Source organism: Hemibagrus wyckioides, linkage group LG21, assembly GCF_019097595.1.
Source record: "Hemibagrus wyckioides isolate EC202008001 linkage group LG21, SWU_Hwy_1.0, whole genome shotgun sequence".
In the NCBI taxonomy this organism is placed as follows: Eukaryota; Metazoa; Chordata; class Actinopteri; order Siluriformes; family Bagridae; genus Hemibagrus; species Hemibagrus wyckioides.
In genome coordinates this window covers 6,037,723-6,058,711 of record NC_080730.1, presented here as the reverse complement: position 1 = coordinate 6,058,711, position 20,989 = coordinate 6,037,723, and the positions used below count along the sequence as shown (strand labels likewise).

Sequence of the window (20,989 nt, the reverse complement as noted above, 5' to 3'; positions counted from 1 at the left end):
ACAGTGCTCTTTGGTTGCAGAGTTATTGTTCTCAGAGCCCTTACCCCTCGGTTGCTTGCGTTCTCCTGCAGGAACTTGCGGAACTTGTTGAGGAAGATGTATCTTGAGGCTTCGCCCTGCCGACGGAGAAATGACAACACAATGAAATACAACGACAGCCAAAAAAATCGATGTCAGTGCATCATACGTCAATGTGTTTACAACATTTTGATTTGATAATGTAATCAAGGAGTGAGATTAGTAAACGAACAGAGAGACGATTAAAGGAAGTCTGAGGCGATTAAATATGGTCACAGATGATGCTCTATAAAAATCGCAGCTGTGACTGTTGCGAAGCGTTAAACGTACCGTCCCTTTGTCCTTGTTATTTAGCATCAGCCTCAGGATCTGAACCTGCAGCACCTCCACCACTGCAAACACACACAAACACACACACACACACACAGAAAGGGTGACACCAGTAACATTTCAGAACAGTGATTTGAGCTGGCAATAAAAAATAAAAATATATATTATTGTTTAAAAAACAATAATAATGAATAAAAAATAATTAATTAATTTAATTTAATTTAATAAATAATAATTTATTTATTTATAATCATCATTATATATTTTATTTTATAATCTATGTAAAAAAAATCCCTCCCTCAAAAAAAAAAAATTAAATAAAAATAAAAAGGGTATAAAAGGTAACAGAAATGTTAAATCTTATGTTTGTTTAAATACCCTCAATCCTCTTTTTGAGTCTCTGACAGCCTCGCTCGTATGCTCGCCGCCTGAGTCTCTCCTCTGCACTCTCGTGTCTCGGGTCCTTCTCGTCCTTACCCTGCATACATACCGACCGAATATTACGGGAAACCAACATCTCAAGTGACTCACAGTTAAAAATGTCTACCATATCTACATAAATTAGATTAGACTACAATTCCATATGATAGAAAATTTGTAAAAAAAAATTCCTTTATGCTATTCATTAGAACGTTGTGGGTTTGAGTCAAAGAACTTTCAAGACCTATCCTTTATCTGATCAACTTGGATCAGTTCTACCTCACTGCACATGAATTACGCTCAAATTCGTCTCTCATAAATAAACCAAACTAAAAAATGTGTTACACGAGCTAGACGAATTCCCAAAACAGCTTCATCTGGGAGTCCTCACCTCTTTGTCGAAGTGTGTTGGCCACCATGTGGTGGGGATGAGCTCCTCCAAGCCGGCTTCCTTCACCCTCAGAGGAGTCTTGATGTAGAAGAAAACTACCGAGCGCAGCACGTCAAATGTGACCATGTCAAGGAGCTTTCACCGATTATAGAACGTGAAGATCTTCCTGCTCATAATCTCCTTGGATTAAAATGTATTACATCCAATTTTAAGGTTTATTACTTAAAATGACACTGAACTGAGGAGTTGTGCCTCGTATTATACGAAAGCTCTGTTGCATTATTGGTTTTGATGGGCGGAGGGTGTTTAATTAATTATTAAATTATTATTAATTATTAATTAATTTTCTAAAACTGCGGTACATTTATATCAATCTGCTCATTGTATTACTATATATTATCGTTTCTATGGTAACAGTTAATTCACAGATTGCATTTTGACCATATATGTGTAAATTCATATAAAATCCACGTGACTGTTGGCAAATGGCTGCGGTATAAAAGGAACGGCTTTACGTCAGGCTGATTATTTTCCTATAACAGCACAGTATTATTCCTTAGATGAAAAGCACTTTAAACTGCTACCAGATAAATGTTTTATCTTCGGTAAAGCTTAGTTTTCAGCATCTACTGTTTCAGAAAGTGTACGCCGAACTGGATCCTTCATCCATACATATTACATTTGCTCCGAATTTCTCCAGCTGCTTCTTTATCGTGATCATCTGACTTCCTGTTTCTGTTCGGCTGACTTTTCATATCATTCCGTATTCTCTGATCCAGGAAGGATATAATACGTTGCTCAGGAGGTACTTTCTAGACTTTTCATGCCGCAAAATGGCAGATGTCAAGCGCAGATAGTGAATCTAGAAGAAATCGCATAACATAATCTCAGTATTAAGTCCATTCATTCTCACTGCAACTGACTTCAACCGGCATGGAAAGGAGCAGGATTATTAGATCAAGGTTTCAGATTGCTTTTCCCCTTTCTATTTTGTTAGATAAAGTCTAAACAAAAAATCTAGACTTTAGATGGTGTATGTGAATTTGTTATCAATTACTGTCCATTTCCAAGCAAGTTTTATATACATTATAACACTGTATTTCTGATAATAATGTTTAAAAAAAATTACCTACATTTTTGAATATAATTCTTTTCCGGTTTCAACAATAAAGAGTTTAAAAGAAAACATATTTGAGTGATTTGAAGCAAGGCAAAGCAGAGCAAAGCAAAACAAAGCAAGGCAAAGCAAAACGAATTTAACAAAGATAAAACAAAGCAAAATAAAGCAAAGCAAATCAAAGCAAGGCAAAACGAAAAACACAAAAAAGAGCAAAGCAAAACAAAGCAAAGAGAAACAAAATAAGGCAAAGCAAAACAAACAAAAAGCAAGGCAAAACAAAACAAAAGAAAGAAAAACAAAGCAAATCAAAATAAAGCAAACAAAAACAATGAAACAAACACAAAGGAAAACAAATTTTTAAAAAAAGCAAAGCAAAAAAGAAGAAAAACAAAAGAAAAAAGATAAAAGTAAAGCAAAACAAATAAAACAAATAAAGTAAAGTAAAATAAAATAACATAAGTACATTACATTAACATATTGAACCATTTTAAGATCAGTTTTGCTTGCCAATAATACATAACCTTGAACTACAAGAGGAAAATAAATTGCTTATTCCACATTTTTTTTAATAGAAAAGAGTAAAACTGTCTCCATTTTAGAACGAATCTATTCTAGAAAAAGATAGAAAATGATCGAAAACAAGGACGCAAAATCAACAGAGAATTAATCCACCTCCTGTACTGTACTGCTTCTATTAGAAATTCCTGCCGGCTGATGTGTGTTACCTGGAAGCCGAGGTCAGGGATGATGGGAGAGAATCGGTATGCCCTGAGCAAGGACATCATCAACTGCTTCAGGCACTCGTTCACCTCAAAGTCCTGCCGGAGGAACGAAAAGAAACGAAAATCGAGAATGAATGCAGATGAATGATCACAGATTCAAATTTACATCTGCTTGTTTTTATGAGGATTACAGGACTCCTTAACAATTATATTATTATTTCAAATGACGTGAGACTCCTAGACTTCTTAGTCGTCCTGTACAGACACAGAACACACTCATGACCTCCATGAGCAGCCAGAAGAGATCGAGGAGCTGCTGGATCAGGGGATGTTCATCCACAGAGCCGCCGCCCTCTAGGATACCCAGCAGGAAACTCATCAGGACATCTTCTACCAGGTACACTTTACACTGCGGGATGTTAACACACACATTAAGCGCTCTGTCTGAGCCAATGAAGCAAAAGTACTAATTTCACTTGTATGTGTAAGAGACACTCTAACCATGAGAGGAGCGAAATAATTGAAGATATGTGCGAGCGTGACCAGGACGGTGGGCTCTCCTTGAAGCTGCCAGGTTGCAATGTCCTTCTCAATGAGCTTCTCATCCTTACAAAAAAAAAAAGAAATACGAAAAGATGAAGCATTCACAGAGCACTGTTATACTTAACCTCATATTCTGTTCGCAATAATGGATTTAAAAGAAACAAGCCAAGTGAAATCTCTAAGACTCTCTGGAAACCCACTGTATCTTCTCCTGGTGAGATTTAATTACATTTTTTTAGCGTTGCAATGGCAGGGTCTGCTGTTTGTAGCAGATCATTCAATCTGCATGATTTGGCACAGGTTTTTACACCCTTCCTGTCGCAACCCTCCCATTTTTTTTTATCCGGATTTGGGACCAGGACTGAGAGTTAACTGTTCAATGGCTGGGGTGGCACCCTGCCCGGGAATCGAACCCGGGCCATGGCAATGAGAGCACGGGATCCTGCCCCTGGACCACCAGGAGGTCATGGGATTTCATTTAATAATCTTGAGGAAAAAAAATAGGAAAACTACACATAGCAAGACCACACTCCCAGCTGTTACTCTGTATGTCTGTCTTTTGCTGTTTCTCTCCATCTTCCTCTGTTATCTTATATGTGTTGTCTACTTTTAATAATTTGTTCTTACAAATTAATCTTTCCTATCTTCCAACATTTTCCCATTTTTCTCTGATATAAATCTGGCTGAATTTCATTTCTGGGAATTTTCCAATTATCCATCCATCCATTTTCTTGTACCGCTTATCTTACACATGGTCTCAAGGAGCCTAAAGCCTATCCCAGGGGACTCGGGTCACAAGGTGGGGGACACCCTGGATGGTGTGCCAACCCATCACAGGGCACAATCTCACACAGACACACTATTTACATACACAAACCCATTCACACACAATTTAGGAATGCCAATTAACCTACATTGCATGTCTTTGGAATGGGGGAGGAAATCAGAGCATCTGGAGGAAGCCCCATGAAGCACAGGGAGAACATGGAAGCTCTGTGCAAACAGGGTGAATGCAGGACTCGAACCCTCAACCCTAGAGGTAAACGTTCTAACCACTAAGTCACCATGCACCATGAATTGTCACGAATATTTTTTTTCTTGCTTTTACATTCAGAAGACATTGAGAGTGCAATCGGCTGGAAGAAAGATACCTGTGTGTCGATGCTAGCGGACATCACGTTCTTCATGTATCCCAGCAGCCTCTTGGCTTTGATGAGGTCAGCAGTTGGTGGGTCCTGAAGGGGATGATAGCCTTCCACAGGATACGTGAAGGAGCAGAAGGTTAAGGAAGCTCCTCGGTTTACAGACACAGAGATGAACACTTGAGGGTAAAAGACTTTGCTCAAGAGTTCAACAGGATTTGAACTTTCAATCTTCTGGGTACTGAGATCCTCTAATATAACAAAATAATACCACAACAAAAGAGGGAGAAGCAAAAAGGATATCTGAGTGGGCGACTGCCGAAGTTAAAGGCCACAGACTCTTTGAATGAAAGACTGATAGCAGGGAAGTAGGCGACCCCTGGACCCATCTTGATATTACTGAAAGCTGTACCGAGGGACTGTCCATTCCTGAGGAATTAAACACAACAAACATGAAGACAGGCTCATGGAAATTAACAAATAATCAATACAATCAAAAAGAGCTGGGAGATATGACAATATAATATTGATATCATGATAAATTATACCAGAATATATTTCAGTGAAATATTCTAGATATTTATTTATTTATAATCGTTAAAACAAAATAAAAATATATATATATATATATATATAAAATAAACAATAATAGAATATAATAATAACATAAATAAATAAATAAAACAATAAATATATAAATAAATACAGATCTTTCTCTTTTTTTTTTACATTTTTATCAGAATGCTTACAAAATAAAAATAAATCTATCATAAGTATGTTTATTAATAACAAACAAACATCAATATTATTTGTGACATTTTGAATACAACAGTTTTATTGAAAGTATTATAACACAATATTTTTGTCAACTCATATCATCCACCCAAATATTTTTATGTGTTTAAAAGGTTTCAAAACCAATCAGCCTGATGATCAACACTTTATTTTTTTATTTTAAATAAATAGGAAAAAAGCACCATTTTACAAACAGTTTTCAACTCAGTATTTAATAACTAATATTTAAAAAAATAAAATAAAATAAATTACAATAATAATTATTATTATTAAAAAATATATTACTAAAAATAATAAAATAAATTCATAATTACTTCATATGTAATGTAAATTAATATTTAATATTTTCGTGTAACAAGTTAACAATCGTTTACACAAATTCAGAATATATTTAATATCTGTTTAATAATTTTTAATTATTAATGTTTGTACAGGCTAATTTGCATAATACGTCAAACTGGCTTATTTGTAAAGTCACAGTGAAATGTGCAGAATTAGGTCACTTACAAACAAAAAGTGATTGTTCCTTCATCGAGGTCTATCATGCAGCTAACGATGTCCCCAGCAGCCCACGACTGGAGGATGAAGAAACATTTTAGAGAGGAAAAATAAAGAAGTCCAGTAGGACGTTATGGAGAACCAGTGTGTAAACATTCAGTTAGGTCCTTGAAGGAGTGTGTGTTCTCACTTTGCCGTAGTTGGTGGTTGTGACGTTCCATTTTCTGACTCGATTACCGTCATAAGCATACGAGTCCGGAGTATCTCCAACTCCCTCCTAAAGATAGAGGTCAAGAAAGAGGTCAAAAAAGACACACAAAAAAAACACTAAACTAAACCTATCTTCTTTAGGAAAAAAGGACACGACAGGTTCTGGAGAAAAACAGTCAGGTTGATGTTGTTCCAGATGTTGTGCAATGTGTGAGCAGACAGCGAGTCTATTATCATGCCTCAGATGATGCCAAGGAACACCAGCTGACCTGAAAGCTGCAACATGGCATCAGCTCAAACATGTTGAGGAATATGATAATGTAAGGGCTGGAAAGATACATTTCTCAGGCACATGAGACTTAGTTGCAGAGAATTCAAATTAAACAGAAAAAATGTTTTAAAATATATTAAAATATTTAAAATAAAGTAGTGCCCTAAAAATAAAATCAACCAACCAATCAATCAATCAATCAATCAATCAATTAATTAATAGTTTTATGCTGATATAATACTTAAAACATTTTTTTAAATGTTTACATTTTTGTGTCTTTTGTTTTAATTCAAAATGTTTAAACTACTAACAAAATTTATTTCTTCATTATTTATTCTTTTTCTGTTCTTTTCTTTTTAAAGCATTGGAAGAAATTAGACAAAATAGTTACTTTAGCTTGTTTGTATATTTATATGTATTATATTTTCTATTTATTTTGTTAACTTATATTTATATTTATTTTTTGGTTGAATTTTCTGTTTGTTTAAGCTTAAAAAATTATAATAAAAAAATTGTTTTACGTTTATTTAAACTATTATGACATGCACTTTTTTTATTTACTAAAGAATTTTATTTTTGAACCTTTACTTTTTATTGAGTTCATGACTAGTTTATTAAAGGCACGTGGAAAGTAAGCCAGCAGATTATTAATAATTGTAACATAAAAATGTAAGTTATCGAATAAGTGAAGATTTATTATCACAAATAAATCTGTATTTCCAATTGGCTGTCAGTTGTTTCCAGTAGGAACAAGTTGCATTTGTTTATTAAAGAGTATTCTTTAATAAAGAATTCAGTATTCAGTCTACAGATGTGTTTGGTCACAAATGTGCATACATTATAATTAAAAATTAAAATAAAACCGAGACATAAAAATGATGGTCCTTTCAGGGTTTTTTGTTAGTTCATTTGTTTTACTTTTTCCTTTAGCTTCATTTTTTATTTTTTCCTCCTGCTTTGTGCTACTTTCTTTGTGCTACTTTCTACTCTTTTCAGTTCTCTTCTATTGTGTCCTTCTCTTCCGTGCCTCTCTTTCAGGATTAGCTTTAAAACACAGAATCCTTACTGTCCTCTAAACAACACAGGTGGGTTTATTTTATATATATCCATCCGTCTATTTATATGACATCCTATCACAGGACACAGTCACACACACACACACCAGACAATTTTAAAGCCCATTAAACCACCATGTATTCTGCTCTATATATACAGCCACATACATATGCATATACACTGATCAGGCATAACATATGACCACCTGCCTAACAGTGTGTTGGTCCCCCTTTTGCAGCCAAAACAGCCCTGACCCGTCGAGGCACGGACTGCCACTAGATCCCTGGAGGTGTGCTGTGGTATCTGGCACCAAGATGTTAGCAGCAGATCCTTTGATTAAGTTTACTTTAGTTGTGAGGTGGGGCCTCCATGGATCTGACTTGTATGTCCAGCACATCACACAGACGCTCGATTGGATTGAGATCTGGGGAGTTTGGAGGCCAAGTCAACACCTCAAACTCGTTGTTGTGCTCATCAAACCATTCCTGAACCATTTTTGCTTTGTGGCACGGCGCATTATCCTGCATGCACCCGGCCATCCACGTGATTTAAGAGAAAATGTGATTCATCAGACCAGGCCACCTTCTTCCATTACTCTGTAGTCCAGTTCTGGCGCTCACATGTCCACAAGAATTAGTGTTATTCACGGCACTTGTCAGTGGTCATAATGTTATGGCTGATCGGTGTATATACACTAAACCTTTTCATTACTAAAAAGGTCATTTCCACACACACGCACACACCTCCTGGTTGAATCTGCAGTTCAGCGTGCACCATCCTATCTGCATCAAACCTTGTGACGAGATCAGCACCTCGTACATCCATTTCCCTGAAAGTGACACAAAGATTAAAACCCACGTAAGACATTACAAACACGCTTCAAGGAAAAAATATACTCTACTACACAAACCAAGCTTTACACAGCTATGTCCAAAGCTGGTGCGGTAAGTTGGAATTACCTTTGAATACACAGGTTGTAGCCCTTATGGAACTGAAATTGCTATGGCCAATGACCTGAGGTCAAAAAGAAAACTGTTAAAAATGGTTTCTATAAAAGATCACCTTCGCAGCACATCATTCAGCTGTAACTATAAACCTGGTAGATTTACAATGCTGTGAGGTCATCAGAGTAGAAGAAATGATTCTTACTCCTAAAAGATCATCATCTACAAATAAGAGGCCTTCGAATCCGCTGGTGTGGTCCAGGACAACGGTAGAGGGTCCGAGTCGCCCTTCTGTATGATCTGGAGACAGAAACACACCGAATATACAGCAAGCACAAAGGTAAACAAGCAAAAAAGGTCTATTTTGTGGTGCCCAATGTGTCCCCAGGTCTGTTTTTGTTGACGTTAAGGTGTCCCCAGGTCTATTTTGGTGTCATAATGCAGTAATAATAATAATAATAATCACTGGATTATGACTGATGAGATGCTAGACTTCTGCTACCTCATATTATCATCCCAATTAAAGCTACAATGTGTGTGTTATTTCCAGTGACTGTTTATCCACCAATACAGATCATTCTTTCATGCTTAAGCATAACACTAGAGATAAGAGATATGTGTACTGTGTAAAATCTAAACAGGAAGTGACTCAGTCTGACCTGCACTGTCCTCAGCAGGCTCGTCCTCGGACAGAAGCTTCTCCAGATGAGCGCCCAGGTCCTGGAACGTCAAGGGTTTTCTGCAAAGACGAGAAAAGTCATCGAGATCGTACCTAGACTCTGTGGACGCTAATAAATGAATGTCACTAACAGATTAGAATCTAAAAGAGTTGGCTAATACAATGATATGATATCAGTACTGTGATGTCGTAATACACTTCGATATCGTGACATTGATTTATTTACCTGTTTATTTAAGCTATTGCTGTTTTTTATTTCAACTACATGAAACGATCCAAGATGCTTAGCAAAATCACCATTAAAACAGCGACCGGCAAAGCTGTGTTACAGAATCAGCTACAGTGACTTCACACAGCTATGTCTATTTCAGTCAGACAGTCAGCTTTCTCCAAAGTTCCCATCACGCTCTATCTATAGAGCCGCAACCGGTAACCCGAGCCCTGCACTGGACCCTGTACGAGACCCCCTGCTCCAAATGACATTCTACTAGCATCTGCCATGCCTCTGAAGAGCTGAGGTCTAGGAAATAAAAGTAAAAATAAATAGCAAGAAATAAATGTTTTGTATAAAATCGCTGCATTTAGAAAACTTTTATTTTTCATATGCCAAAAATGAACGAATAATTCTAACCAGATTTACAAAAGTTTTGGTTTTATTTACAGTCATGCATCTATCAGCGAAAACCTCGATCAGTTGCAAATTAACAAGCTCCCAGAAAAGGCAAAAAGCTTAACAAAGAACAAAATGGTGACTGAAGAGTGAAAGAGCTCTTGCACTAAATCTCCCACTAAAGCAACTCAGCAACTGCAGCGCATCAACTCTCTACATTAGTGTACATAAGTGTTTTAAAGCTGTGCACTTATATTAATATAATCTGTGAATAATCAGGCAGCAAGTGAACATTTTGTCCTCAAAGTTGATGTTAGAAGCAGGAAAAATGGGCAAGAGTAAGGATTTGAGCGAGTTTGATGAAGGGCCAAACTGTGATGGCTAGACGACTGGATCAGAGCATCTCCAAAACTGCAGGTCTTGTGGGGTGTTCCCGGTCTGCAGTGGTCAGTATCTATTAAAAGTGGTCCAAGAATGGAACAGAGGTGAACCGGCGACAGGGTCATGGACGGCCAAGGCTCAATGATGCACGTGGGGAGCGAAGGCTGGCCCGTGTGATCCGATCCAACAGATGAGCTACTGCTGCTCAAATTGCTGAAAAAGTTAATTCTGGTTCTGATAGAAAGGTGTCAGAATACACAGTCCATGACGGGCCAGCAAAAGGGGGACCGACACAATATTAGGCAGGTAGTCATAATGTTATGCCTGATCGGTGTGTGTCCTCATTAGTAGGGAGACCTGTGCTTGTAGTTTTTCCACAAAAAAAAATTACAATCAAAAAGATCTCTTCAAAATCCTGGAGGCACTGATATGCAAATTTAAACATTATCAGGAGCTCTCATTGGGTACTTTTTTTGCCCCTACATATTTATGAATAAATTTCCTCATATTCAGTCTGACAATTTAAACTCTAAACGAATTAATAAAACTGTTTTAATTTCTGTGCATTGTAAACAATTCACATGAACAGATTAAACCCCCACCAAAGACTTTCAGTAGCATAAGATTTAGATATTATAAACACAGAGCAGAAATCTGAAGGAAACGTTTCTAACCTGTAGGTTGCTGATGCTGGAGCCTGTTTACTGGAGGCAGGAAAGACATGATGCAGGTAGTCACTCAACAGCTTCTCATTCACAATACCTGCAAAACAAACCAAGCACAGGTCTACTTGTAGTCCTTATGTCAAGGCAAAACGATGATGCCTTAAAGATGTCACAACAGGTGAGGTATTTGTTATATTGGAACTTTATTTATTTATGCATAAAAGGCTTTGTGTGATTAAGGAGAAGAAGAACTGAAGCCTTTATTATCACCACACATACATTACAGCACAGTCGAATTCTTTTCTTCGCATATCCCAGCTGAGGAAGTTGGGGTCAGAGTGCAGGGGCAGCTATGATACAGCGCCCCTGGAGCAGAGAGGGTTAAGGGCCTTGCTCCCAACAGTAGAGCTTGGTGGTGCTGGGGCTTGAACCCTGAACCACTTGAATGGTGGTTAGAGTAATCTTAAGAGTATTCCTTTAATCACCGTCTAGGCATGGTCCTAATCTTACTAAATGTCAAGATATTTTTTTAACTGTATCCATAGTTTTAAGACTGATGATATACACCGATCAGGCATAACATTACGAGCAGTGAGAGGTGAAGGGAACACTGATTGATTATCTCCTCATCATGGCACCTGTTAGTGGGTGGGATATATTATGCAGCAAGTGAACATTTTGTCCTCAAAGTTGATGTGTTAGAAGCAGGAAAAATGGACAAGTGTAAGGATTTGAGCGAGTTTGACAAGGACCAAATTGTGAAGGCTAGATGACGGGATCAGAGCATCTCCAAAACTGCAGCTCTTGTGGGGTGTTCCCGGTCTGCAGTGGTCAGTATCTATCAAAAGTGTGGTGCGATCCATCAGACGAGCTACTGTTGCTCAAATTGCTGAAGACGTTAATGCTGGTTCTGATAGAAAGGTGTACACACTGCATGACAGATCAGGGCTGTTTTGGCAGCAAATGGGGACCAACACAATATTAGGCAGGTGGTCATAATGTCATGCCTGATCGGTGTACATTCTCACAACATTAAATTAAAAGAAAGTGTGATGGTATACCATTACGATCTTGTGAAAAATTCATTATACAGAGTGAATCGTTCTTACCTGCGGTTTTAGGTTTATCTGCGTCTGATGCCAGGCGATAATTTCGTCGGGTCAGGGCTGTACCACCCCCCTTTGAACTCATACTGACACTTCAAAATGGACCTCAGTTCTGCCACACACACACAAGAAAAATCATAATAAGCGATAATCATTCCTCTATGGAGCAATCATATATGTAAGTGATAGCAATTTCTAACATTGTTACAACATTGTAATACTCAGTATTATGATACAGCCAATGCTGATTTAAAAGCGTTTATATATATATATATATATATATATATATATATATATATATATATATATATATTGATTATGATATAAGAAACCAATCATGTCATGGACATTATTAAAGAAAGTAAGTACTTTCTTTGCACAAGGACTGACCCAAGTTCAAGCGTCATTCAATCCTAAAAGCTGTTTCAAACTCAACCATATTTTTCTTGATATAAAGACATGGCTCCTGGTGCTGAGTATTATCTTATTATCTCATACATACGCTTATCTGAGTAAACTCTTCATACTCGTAAGACATTTCAATCTCATCTGAACTGAATTTAATATATAAATGAGAGATAAACCCTTATTTCTTGTACAGTTATTCCCAAACAAATGTTTTTTTTTATTATTATTATTGTCAATAAAATTAGAAGATAAGTAAACAAATTAAACCTGTAGATAATGCGTGTATTTTATGTTATTATTTTTAACAACTAATAATTGGGTGCATTTAACTATTGCTTTAATAAAATACCACTATACATGACACATTTTTAAAAGCACAAAACAGCTGGAACACATCAGCCAGCAAAAAGTATTAACGCTATGTTAAACATTGAACTACATTACATTATACTGATGTTGCAATAACGAGAATGAAATAACATTATATTTAATTCAGCTTTCAGGTCTTTTCGCCAAGCTCTAAGTATCCTTTCACTGCCTTTTCTTGAAATTTCTGCTGCCATCCGTATTAAATCTCACCTTCAACACAAAAACATGTTTACAATCTGTTTATATGCTTTGTTGCCAAATCAATATCAGACAACACACGTATTATTTGTCCTACCCGCATTCCGACACCTGCGCTATGACTGGCTACCAACATCCCGCCTTCTGCGCTCTGATTGGATAATGCTGTTGTACAAGCCTCAGAATGAATTTAACAGCCAATCACGGCGCAGGAGGCGGGCTTTCTCCAAAAAGATTGGGGAAACAAATCATAAAGGATAGCTCGAGTAGCAAAGCTTAAGTAATCCACACAGCTCCTGCGTGTTAGCTTAACAACAACTACTGTAGCGCGATCGTGCACCAAATCGGATAATGCAATTTAATTTAGCATGTGAGCAAATGAACCAATAACAGCGACCCCGAGCTCGCGCATGCATTATCACTTCAGGGGCTAAAATTATTTGACAGTGACAGCCGCAGAAGCTCTGCCCAGTTACACTTAAATATTAAAGCAGAAATAAGTAGACGAACCAAACCTGGCTGAAATAGCACTCGGTTTTGCTCTGAATTATCCGACAGTGTTGTTATTTATCCGAAGTTAAATGCTGCGCTACCTGTTTTGGTTACAGCACTCCCCCCTCTTTGAATTTTGCCAAGAGTCGCTTTCACTGCTGGATAAACGAGTCCCAACTACGGTGCGCCGAGAGGGTTAGAAAAGCGACGCGCTTAGAAATGCCGAATTTCAAAAACGCGTTTGCACTATCCGAGTGTGTGCCTTGAATGGCAAAAAAATCCACTCTGAAAAACTGATCATGGAGCTGACACATCATCTTTACTGGCTTCCAAAGATGAAATCTGTAAAAAAATAAAAAAAATTTTAGTTTAAACCTAAACTTTCCCATGTTGCTGATAGCGATGCAGCAGGGCTTTACTGATTTGAGCTCACTCCCCTCCACATCTGTACACTCTGCTCAAACAGATCAGCTTCCGGACCTTTCATTCCAATACCACCATCAACACCATCACTTTCAGCATCATTTAACTGGGTTGCTTACTGGGATTTTCAGTATTGTCTTCTCACAGGAATAACAGAAAAAATAAGCACAGACCAACAAATCAGCACAGTTATCATTATACACACCACAAATATTTCAATATATACATATTTAATGCATTTCATTTTAATAGGAAACATTTAAAAGAGTGATCTGAATTAGTTATTATTACATAGTAATAAAATATTTAATAAAAAGGGGAAATGGGAAAACCACATCAGACTGGGTAAAAACTCCCAGTTCGACAAAAGATAGATAGCTAGATAGCTAGATAGATAGATAGATAGATAGATAGATAGATAGATAGATAGATAGATAGATAAAAATGAAAATGAATGAATGAAAAATAAAAAAGTAAAGAAAAGAAAAATGTAATTAAATTAAATTACATTACACTAAATTAAAAATAAAATAAAATAAAATAAAATAGTGGAATAAAAAGGAAATCAGTCATGAGAATATTTCTGGTGTAACTTAGGACTCAGGTTTGATAGATTTAGGCTTTTAATTTATTTATTTATTTATTTATTTATTTATTTATTTATTTATTTCCTGCTGATTGCTTTAAGCTTGAATTTCTTTATTTTTGATTGCTTGCGATTGATTTAGGCTTTAAATGTTTTTTTTACTTGCGATTGCTTTAAGCTTGAATTTTTTTCTTGACTCATTTTCCTTCACTTTCATTTTCACTTGCAGATTTTACGTGTTTATGCAAGTCATGGGAAAAAGTTCACTGACACTGCTTAAAATACAATGGAATTTAATCCATAGTTTCTGCAGTTTCTAAAAATGCCAACACTTTAGACGATAAAATATATTTTATTATGCTGTTTTCAAAAGTCATTAAAAAGCATTATGTTAAATAAAAACATTTGCTTACAACAGATTCAGATGAGAATATGCATAACGTAGGAGAAGATGTCGTCTATAGCAATTGACATTGGTTAAAAAATGTAATCTGTTGGGAATACTAAAATGACATTGCGTTTTTTTTATGCAATAAGTCTGCTTTCAGAAACGCTGCTCTCTTGGAAACTCCTTCAGGTCCGTATTTCTCTTGAAGCCTCTCAGACTCGAAAGAATCGTCCGAGAGTAGCATTTTATCATCGTGCCGAGTCCAGACGGGCCCGTGAACTTCAGGATCATATCCTTCACGCAAAAATGACAGAGCCAGACTGGCATCACCGCTGGCCTTTAAGAGCGCCTTCATAACCTCAACCAAGTCTTTCTTAGATTCCTGCATCAACTTAACTACATGTTGCTTCGTCTCTACCAAGCTCTGAGAGGGCTGATCTTCCTCACATGGCTGGCTGGGCTCCTCCTGGGACTCCTGCTGAAAGAGGAACATGTGAGCGTTGGATGTGATGGGAAGAGCATCACTGCTGGGACCAGCGTCAGCATCATCGTCCTCTGACCCCGGGATGCTCCTGTGGTTTTGGGCAGCAGTTGCAGAGTCATTAGGATGCTCGGGATTTGCTTCCTGTTCCCTTACAGCTCTTTCACGTGCTGCCATGATCTGAGATTCATCAGTATCTAAGACATTATTGGCTGAATCCTGACTCTGAGGCCGGCCTTCCTGACTTCCATCAATCTGAAAAAGAAAAAAGTTATTCAGGACAGCTCAAGAATATCTGAGAAATAGAAACGATCTGCAAGAAGGAGTGATAGAAAAGAAAAGACAAGACTCCTAAGTAATTACTTAAGAGTTTACAAGCTGTGATATCTTTATCTTTATATCTTATAGCTGTGATTCTTTTTTAATTAGACACTCCAGGATTTCTGCAGGAGTTTACTTGAATTAGTGAAATTGCAAGAACAGGATTCTTCTATTAAACTGCTAACAGTAAAGACACATTTAACATGTAATGACTTTCTTTAAGAGCTGTACTTGTGCTCAATGCAAGTGAATGGGAGAGGGTTTTGGCTGAACGTTCTGGCCCAAATTTGCAGAAAATCTGTGGGAAATTCTAAGCATCTAAGAATACTGCGTTAAAGTTAAATTCGGTGACACGAAATCAAAAAATCCTGGATTATCTGATTTAATAGTGTGTCATAGAGGTTGTGTTTATGGCAAACATCACCAAAGGTTGCGAGGGGTGCCAAAACTTTTCTACACAGCTGTACATTTTGGAAAACTTGGTTAAAGAAATGTACCATTTGAGAGTCTTCGAATTCTCTGGCGGCTTTCTCGAGTATGCTGAGCGCAGAGGGTTTGGCAGGTTTGTGACTGTTTCGGTTCTCACTGGGAGGTGATGACTGATCATTTGGTCCTGAATGGAACGATAAAATAAAATAAAATAAAAATAATGGGATGTAGCAGCATGAACAAATGTAGAGAAAACCAAAAGCAGTAAATCTGAGATTAAAGGAAAACTCCGGCATTTTCCAACCAAACCTCCGGCCATGGCGTGTACAGCAAGTATGACACTTCAGAGGATAGACAGACAGACAGACAGACAAACAGATAGATAGATAGATAGATAGATAGATAGACAGACAGACAGATATACAGATAGATAGATAGATAGATAGATAGATAGACAGACAGACAGATATACAGATAGATAGATAGATAGATAGATAGACAGACAGACAGACAGACAGACAGACAGACAGACAGACAGATAGATAGATAGATAGAGACAGACAGATAGATATACAGATAGATAGATAGATAGATAGATAGACAGACAGACAGACAGACAGACAGATAGACAGACAGACAGATAGATAGATAGATAGATAGATAGATAGAGACAGACAGATAGATAGACAGACAGACAGATATACAGATAGATAGATAGATAGATAGATAGATAGATAGATAGATAGATAGATAGATAGAGACAGAAAGACAGACAGACAGACAGACAGACAGACAGATAGATAGAGACGGACGGACGGACGGACGGACGGACAGATAGATAGATAGATAGATAGATAGATAGATAGATAGATAGATAAGGAGGTAGACAGATAGATAGAATCTCTGTCGAGATGACACTTGTTGCACTGCCGTCTTTTATAAATTCATTCATAATATTTTCCCCTGCGATCGTAAGATGAATTGAAATACCGGATGCCGTATCCTCCACCGGTGAGTCCGTGTCCATTCTGGCTCTTTTAGCTGAAACCTCAGGCTGCTCGCGGTCACACTGTTGCTGTTGCTCTGACTCATCACCATCAGTCTCTCTTCTCACTTCCTCCCTGATTTCATCTCTGTGCCTCGTTTCTGCATTTCTGCTGGTTTCTTCAGGATGGAGCTCTAGTTGTTCTGTTGTTCCTTCCTCATGCTCCTGGCTGATTTGTGTGGCGTCTGAATCGGAGGACGAAACTACCGCCGCTTTCTTTTTGGGCGTCTTCTTTGGCGTAGGCTGAGGGGTATCACCCTGAGAAGAAGGGCTCTCTTTCAGTGGGCTAACTTTCTTTTTATTCTCAGGGGTTTTCTGTTGCAGCTTATGCTGCAGGTGCTTTAGAAACCGGTCCTTCATGGACTGCCAGCTATGACCGGTGACTTGCTGACGCTCCATTTGTTGCCAAATCCGGTTGCCTTTTGCTTCTTTCTGATGTTTGGCGATAAAATTCAAGATGGCCATGTCATCCTCAAGAGAGTAACCCATTCGTCCCGTACCTTGCCGTTTCTGTGACGCCGCCCTCGTCTGGATGGGCCGTACATTGCTGAACCTGTAGCTTTCGATGTCTAACTGCTGGTTCTGTGCCACACAGTCGTGAACGTACTGGGTGGAGATGTAAAAATGGCTGGCACTCCCTACAGCGCCGGTGATGTCACCCGGATCGGCTAACAAAATGGCGCTCGGCTCCTGGGTCCGGCAGACGATTCCTCCGCCGTTCGTTATTAAAGGCTGAAGCTGCATTTTGGTGGGACCGGGCCTTATGAAGAAGCGCATAGGTTCACCTTTAACATTCAGGAATAAGACTGCTGATGTGGCAGAAGGTTCATTTTTAATAGATGACATCGTTCACTTCAGACCTGAAAGAAAGAAAAACAAGACGGATTTTTAACCTTGAGTAATTACAGAATTTTGAAAAATATAAAGAAAATGTAAAATAAAATATTTTCATAAAAATGTTCCATAACCTTATTGATTATGACTTAATTTTTTCATTTTTAAATATAATAAAATATAAAAATGCAAAATATTAACATTAATATTAAACAAAGTAAAAGAAAATATTGTGTGTTATGGTAGACCACAAAATTTAGATTATATAAATTATCAACAAAAAAAATCTTATTTTTTATTGCTACTCAGCTGATGAACAGAGTTTTTATTTATTTATTTTCTGGGTTAAAATAGCTTGCTAATAAGGATTTGAGCGAGTTTGACGAAGGGCCAAATTGTGATGACTAGACGACTGGATCAGAGCGTCTCCAAAACTGCAGCTCTTGTGGGGTGTTCCCGGTCTGCAGTGGTCAGTATCTATCAAAAGTGGTCCAAGGAAGGAACAGTGGTGAACCGGCGACAGGGTCATGGGCGGTCAAGGCTGACTGATGCATGTGGGGAGTGAAGGCTGGCCCGTGTGATCCGATCCAACAGACGAGCTACTGTTGCTCAGATTGCTGAAGAAGTTAATGCTGGTTCTGATAGAAATGTCCTAGAATACACAAAGCATCTCAGTTTGTTGCTTGTGAAGCTGCATACCCGCAGACTAGTCAGGGTGCCTGTGCACCACCAAAAGCTCCAACAATGGGCACATGAGCATCAGATCAGGACCATGGAGCAATGGAAGAAGGCCTGGTCTGAAGAATCACGTTTTCTTTTACATCACGTGGATGGCCGGGTGTGTGTGCGTCGCTTACCAGGGGAACACATGGCACCAGGACGCACTATGGGGAAAAAGGGAAGCCGGCAGAGGCAGTGTCATGCTTTGGGCAATATTCTGCTGGGAAACCTTGGGTCCTGCCATCCATGTGGATGTTACTCTGACATGTCCCACCTACCTAAGCATTGCTGCAGACCATGTACACCCTTTCATGGAAACAGTATTCCCTGATGGCTGTGGCCTCTTTCAGCAGGATAATGCGCCGTGCCACAAAGCAAAAATAATTCAGGAATGGTTTGATGAGCACAACAACCAGTCTGAGGTGTTGACTTGGCCTCCAAATTCCCCAGATCTCAATCCAATCGAGCATCTGTGGGGTGTGCTGGACAAACAAGTCCGATCCAATAAAGGCCCAACCTCTCAGCTTAGAGGACTCGAAGGATCTGCTGCTAACATCTTGGTGCCAGATACCACAGCACACCTTCAGGGATCTAGTGGAGTCCAGGCCTCGACGATTCAGGGTTGTTTTGGGAGCAAAAGGGGGACCAACTCAATATTAGGCAGGTGGTCATAATGTTATGCCTGATCAGTGTGTAATGTAAGGAGATTTTATTATTCAGTTTCTGGTGTCTGAGGTAAAGCTGTCATTTTAAGTCTTTTGATGCATTAATGTCTTCAGGACAGAAGATGATGTTTGGACTTCCTGGTATCTCAGAATCATGAAAAGTTGTGCATCATGACAGGATGGTGAAGGAACCAGTGTTTATATAAAGCTGCTGTAATGTTAGCAATAACAGGACAATAAACTTAAAAATTGAGATATGTAATAACTAGCAAGCTACTGTGGCTTAACATGAATAAAATGCTTCGGGAAATGCACGTTGCTGGAAAATAATCAATTTCAGTAACTCTGACCCTGGTGTTGATTATTTTCCTCATCATTTCACCTCAATAATATAATATCATTAGCTCAACATGGCGAGGTGTGAAAATGACGGTTGAGTTGCTCGTCACGTGACCAGCTAACTTAACGCATTTCTGAAACTAAATGAAAGCTAATGTCAAAGTCAGAGCATTAATATCAAGCTCCAAACTTAGGTTGCAGAGCTAGGCAGCTAAGCTAAGTATAAATAGTTAAATATTTAATATGCCATAAAACAGCTGACTGCGACGCTCATATCAATTTTTTTTAAAAACTAGCCTTTAGCCTGAAAGCTAAAATCCACGCATAACGTTTAAACTAGATAGCCTTACCTTTGTTGTTGTTCCAATGTGTTGAACTTTGTGGAGAGGCGTGAAGCAAAAACAAAACTCACATTTTAAATTAAAAGTCACAAGACGTCGAAGTTTGTGATACAATTTTTTTAAATCACACTTTCAGCCATTATTTGCGCATGGAAAAAAGGTGTAGATAATTTACATATGATTTTGCATATCTCATACTGTGCATATAAAAACAGTGCACATAGTTATACTCTTAAATTAATCTTGCCGGCAATGAAATGTTTCAGAATAGAGACTCTTATTTTGGCATTAATGTTGTGTGAGAAAGTTAAGACCGCGAAATTGTAGCGGGAAGTGTCCGTTGAGCATGGAATAAATAAATAAATAAATTAATTAATTAATTTTAAAAAATAAAATAATTATATTAAATAAATAAAAATAAATAAATTTAAATAAATAAATAAAGCCTTTTTTTCAGCGTATTTAATACTACCGTAGTATACCACCAGGTTACCATAGTCACATAAGGTGACGTTGACGTGCTACGTAGTTGAGGGCGGGACAGATTTATGGCATAGCAATACCAAGGTTTTGCCACTAGATGGCGACAAATCATTATAATTTTCCCCCGGTCTCTTAGTGTTTCTGATTTCAGTCTGATTAATAATTTAAAAAGAAATAAACAATTAAAATTATTTTAATTACTCGAGTGTATTGTATATTTTATCACATTAATAAATAAGTATTTGATGTTATACATAAAATAAACTCTGACTGATTTTTTTCCTACCATTAAAAAAAGGAGAAGGCATCGAATTTAAAATAAAGAGCTGAGATGTTGTATTATAATTAATAGATTATTAGCAAATTAATTTTGTGTTAATCATAAAATTACTTTAATGAATACGTTTTAATAACTTAGAGTGACCCCAAAATGAATATTAGAGATAAGTAATAGTGATGATGATCATAGGTATTTAATTATTCCTGATCTAGGGATCTCTGGATGGGACGCCTGGGTATCATTCGCACAATCTCACACTACTAGCAGCATCAGAGTAGCCATGTGC

General features: G+C 37.7%; 2 protein-coding genes across 4 annotated transcripts in view; both read right to left on the bottom strand.

The window, feature by feature from the left end:
• LOC131342332 (E3 ubiquitin-protein ligase RNF123) overlaps positions 1-13,546 on the bottom strand; it is a 163,799-nt gene extending 150,253 nt beyond the window's left edge. The window contains exons 1-19 of one of the 3 annotated variants that reach the window (XM_058373094.1): positions 13,470-13,546; positions 11,905-12,013; positions 10,805-10,892; positions 9,120-9,199; positions 8,666-8,760; positions 8,476-8,530; positions 8,260-8,345; positions 6,170-6,256; positions 5,989-6,056; positions 4,990-5,115; positions 4,696-4,810; positions 3,503-3,607; positions 3,285-3,410; positions 3,005-3,097; positions 1,948-2,021; positions 1,160-1,277; positions 727-826; positions 349-410; positions 45-116 (exon numbers count right to left, since the gene is read on the bottom strand). In XM_058373094.1, the coding sequence (XP_058229077.1) occupies positions 45-116; positions 349-410; positions 727-826; positions 1,160-1,277; positions 1,948-2,021; positions 3,005-3,097; positions 3,285-3,410; positions 3,503-3,607; positions 4,696-4,810; positions 4,990-5,115; positions 5,989-6,056; positions 6,170-6,256; positions 8,260-8,345; positions 8,476-8,530; positions 8,666-8,760; positions 9,120-9,199; positions 10,805-10,892; positions 11,905-11,986 (1,632 nt within the window). In that variant the 5' untranslated portion in view covers positions 11,987-12,013; positions 13,470-13,546. Of the gene's footprint in view, positions 1-44; positions 117-348; positions 411-726; positions 827-1,159; positions 1,278-1,947; positions 2,022-3,004; positions 3,098-3,284; positions 3,411-3,502; positions 3,608-4,695; positions 4,811-4,989; positions 5,116-5,988; positions 6,057-6,169; positions 6,257-8,259; positions 8,346-8,475; positions 8,531-8,665; positions 8,761-9,119; positions 9,200-10,804; positions 10,893-11,904; positions 12,014-13,386 lie in introns of all 3 variants that reach the window. The other 2 variants (XM_058373095.1, XM_058373096.1) reach the window with 2 other exon arrangements.
• A 928-nt stretch (positions 13,547-14,474) lies between these two features.
• On the bottom strand, positions 14,475-20,076 carry terf2ip (telomeric repeat binding factor 2, interacting protein). Its single transcript, XM_058372818.1, has 4 exons — positions 19,950-20,076; positions 16,987-17,901; positions 16,065-16,180; positions 14,475-15,501 (listed from the first exon to the last, which is right to left on the bottom strand). The coding sequence occupies exons 2-4, from the start codon at positions 17,885-17,887 to the stop codon at positions 14,881-14,883; spliced, it is 1,638 nt and encodes a 545-aa protein (XP_058228801.1). The 5' UTR covers positions 17,888-17,901; positions 19,950-20,076; the 3' UTR covers positions 14,475-14,880.
• Positions 20,077-20,989: the final 913 nt, after the last annotated feature.

Excerpts from the sequence above, each read along its gene's own strand:
- terf2ip (XM_058372818.1), bottom strand. The coding sequence starts at position 17,887 with ATGTCATCTATTAAAAATGAACCTTCTGCCACATCAGCAGTCTTATTC. Across the intron at positions 16,181-16,986 it reads GGTGGAGGATACGGCATCCG|GACCAAATGATCAGTCATCA; the intron begins GTATTTCAATTC and ends CGTTCCATTCAG. Across the intron at positions 15,502-16,064 it reads AATTCGAAGACTCTCAAATG|ATTGATGGAAGTCAGGAAGG; the intron begins GTACATTTCTTT and ends TTTCTTTTTCAG.